General features: G+C 55.9%; 1 protein-coding gene across 1 annotated transcript; it reads right to left on the reverse strand.

Annotated features, from left to right (window-relative positions):
* Positions 1-518: 518 nt before the first annotated feature.
* TMSB4X (thymosin beta 4 X-linked) lies at positions 519-2,147 on the reverse strand. Its single transcript, XM_064708443.1, has 3 exons — positions 2,027-2,147; positions 1,349-1,462; positions 519-978 (listed from the first exon to the last, which is right to left on the reverse strand). The coding sequence occupies exons 2-3, from the start codon at positions 1,446-1,448 to the stop codon at positions 944-946; spliced, it is 135 nt and encodes a 44-aa protein (XP_064564513.1). The 5' UTR covers positions 1,449-1,462; positions 2,027-2,147; the 3' UTR covers positions 519-943.
* Positions 2,148-3,486: the final 1,339 nt, after the last annotated feature.

Raw genomic sequence — 3,486 nt, forward strand, 5'->3', positions numbered from 1 at the left:
TTTCCATGGAACGCCAACCACCAAATGCTTTATGAAACTAAAAAGCTCATGTTCAACCTTGGACTTAAAATTCAAATTACAGCTTCCTTTAAATGCTGTATCAAAATAACAAGCTTTAATTATTAAACAAATTAATTAGGGATTTATACAACTGAGGCTGAATCTCTGCAACAGTACAGAATGGTTCTTAATAAAACAGCTCTGCTATGGGTGGGGCAAAGCAATAAATGCAGCTTGATTTTTTTGCCTTAATCTCTACATAAAAGAAATACTTAAAGGAATATACTCACATGGTGACAAATTACAAGATAGGCAATTTTTTACTGAAATCTGTCTAAAAACTAGCTTCGAGGATCACAAGTTTATGTATTGGTGAGCACACATATTGAAAAAAATGAGAATGGTGACTGATGTTTGAGGCATCTCCAAAGGTTTTATAGTATCCTGTGTCTCAGTACCGGCTCTTATGCTTCTTATCCATTGATACAGTTCTCCAAATAGAGGACATAAATACCATCCAGGTTTTAAAACATTTTATTTGCATATTAAAAAAATTGTGCATTCCAATAATTAAAATCATTTGAACAAAAAAAAAAAATGGCACTCGATTAACTGCATTTTACAGCTCGCAGGACCTTGGTACAGCTTTGCATTTATTCGTGTGTTACTCTAGTTTACTGTAGTCCCACCCAAGTTCTTCTTTCATCAACATGCAAGCTCTTTCATGCCACCAGGACCAAAGCCAGACAGGCAGAGGGAAAGGCAGCGCCTTCATTCAGTGTCAGTAGTTCTCTCTATTCTTTTGATGTGAAAGGGGCAGTACAGTCATTTTAAACTTTATCCAACCTCTTTGCATCTTACAAAGTTAAACAGCTAAAAGAAGTAAAATAAGAAGGCAATGCTTGTGGAATGTACAGTGCATAATTTGGAAGGGCAGATTTCATTACGATTCACCCGCTTGCTTCTCCTGTTCAATTGCTAAAAGGGGGGAAAAAAACAGAAAAGGAGAAAACAAAATGAAAATCAAGAACCTGATATGCATTCACATGACAATTGCTATGAACTGCTAAAATAAATGTATATTTTTAGCCAGATATCAAAACAGGGTGTAGATAATCGTAAATTAAGCGCTGCTAGGCGGTGGGTTCAGGTTTTTGCTGTCTAGCACAGACACAGCGGCGTATCCTCCCTCCCTCCACCCGCCGCACCCTGGCTCCCGCCTGCCGCCCCTCTTTGTCTCCTCCCGCCTCCCCCCCTCATCCTTCCCTCCCTCCCTCCTGCCCGTCTGCCTCCTTCCCTGCCTCCCTCCCTGCGCGCCTGCTCCTCCCTGCCGCCTGCCCTCACTCACTTTCTTTTGAAGGCAGCGGATTTTTCTCTTGCGTCTCTGTCTTCTTCAATTTGGACTTGTCAAATTTCTCGATCTCAGCCATGTCTGGTTTGTCGGACATGTTGGCAGGTGTCTCTGCGCACGGAGGAGGGGAAGGAAGAGCCCGTCACCCCCGGCCAGCGCTGCCCGGAGCCCGCGGGGCCGCGCCCGCCGCACCCACCGCGGGAGCCGCACGCTCAAGCTCGCTGCGAGTTAAACGCTTCACCCCCGACATATTTTAAAATAATACTAATTTTTGGGAAGCGTCTATATAATCCAGCATCCCGAGCGTTGCGGTTCGCTGCCAGTCTCCACCGGGGGCAGGTCCCACTATCTGCGTGCTGCGGAGTACAATAAGGGGGGACGCGCCCGGCGCTGACCGCGTTTTTAACTCGTTAAAGGAAAAGTAATTTAAAAATATAGCCCCGTGCCGGCAACAAAGCCGCCTTGCGCCTCGCACGCCACCGCCCTGCAGCGGCGCGCCCTCAGACAATACCCCAGGCGGACAATAGCCCCCCTCCCTTCCTCCTCGCCTCCCTCCACCCCCCCGGACAAAAGCCCCCGCGCCCTGCCCTGCCAGCAGTCCCCCCCGGCAAGGGGCCGGGTCCGTGCTGCCTGTGCCGAGGGACCCGGGGGTGCTGGGGGTGCGGCGGGACCCACCGGTGTCGCCGCGCGGTGATGCTCAGCCCCGCCGCTCGCTGCTGCCGCCGCTCCGCACGCCAGTATAAAGGGCGCTCGCTGGCGGGGCGGTTTTATCCCCGCGCCTATGCAAATGAGGTGATGTCATTTTGCCGCTTTCCGCGTTTTTCTCTCTCTCTTTTCTTCTTTACCCCCTTGCTTCCTCCCCCTCCCTTCTTCGCCCAACCCTCCTGCTCCCCGCGCACACGCGTACACGCACACAAAGCTACACACACACACACACATATACACACACATACGCACACACCGACACACTCAGGGACACAAGCACAGCTTTCAGGTCGGCTCGGAGCCGAGCATCGCCCCAGTCTCCTCGGTCCCTGCCCCGGCCACGGGAGACAGCCCCAGGACGGGCCGGGGAGGGCGGGCACTACCCCCGGCTCCCGGGTCCCCGTCCCGGGGCTGCCGCGTGGCCGTGCCCGGCCGGGCCGGGGGCTTGGACCGGGACAGAGGCCGGGACCGGGGCCAGGGCAGGGCAGAACCGGCCGCCTCCCGCGGCGGCGGAGAGCTGTGCTTGGCTGGAGCCGGGCTGTGGCTGCGCTCCACGTCCCTGCGTGACGCTCCTCTGGTTGAGCAATATCATCTCGCTGATAACGTTACTCAAATGTCGGCATTCAGAAGGAAAAGCCGAAACCCCCGTCCCTTCAGAGCTCCGGGAGCTGTCTCCGGCGCGCCTCGCAACCCCCCGCTGCCTTTGCATCCCGATGCAGGGACAGAAAATCCCATTGCTGATGCCGCTGCACCCCTGCTGCAGTGGAAGGCGGGAACCACCCCACAACGCCCCCGGGCCAGGCTCTGGTGCCGGGCCAGCAGACAATGGCTGTGGCAGATGCCGCCGCCGGGCCCTGCCCCCAGCCCCGCTCCCGAGCAGCGGGGCGGCCCCGGCCTGGCACCGCCCGCCCGGCCCGGTCCGCCCGTGCCCGAGGGAAGGAGGGCTGGGAGCGGGGCTGGGGCCGAGCACGGGGCTCTGGGGGCCCTGAGCTGGCTCTGGGCTGCTGCCTGCCCCCGCTGGGCGTTCCAGATGTGCTCAGCGCTCCCTGGGCTCGGGCATTCAGGCAGGCAGCCCCCAGCAGCAGCAGCTCCCAGCGCAGCACCATCGGGCGGGTGGGCAGCGGCTGCAGGGGAGTGGATGGGACGCGTGATTCCTGTTTCTGCAAATACGGCATTGGGAAAAAACTGAAGCATTCACGTGAAAGAGCCGAGAGACGCCGGGGGGAGCCCGTGTGCGTGTGCGTGTGGCTGACTGACACGGAGACGGGGAAATCTCTGCGCCTTTGTCTGGCAGCAGCCCTGCACGGCAGCAAAGGCACGCTCGCTTTCCAGGTCTGAGGGAGTTCAGGAGCAGGCGTGTGAGAATTCATTTAATTTCTGCTCCTTCTGGTGTACCTGAATGGAAACCACGGAGCGTATTGCTCCCTGCT

This window comes from Zonotrichia leucophrys, chromosome 1 (assembly GCF_028769735.1).
Source record: "Zonotrichia leucophrys gambelii isolate GWCS_2022_RI chromosome 1, RI_Zleu_2.0, whole genome shotgun sequence".
Lineage (NCBI taxonomy): Eukaryota > Metazoa > Chordata > Aves > Passeriformes > Passerellidae > Zonotrichia > Zonotrichia leucophrys.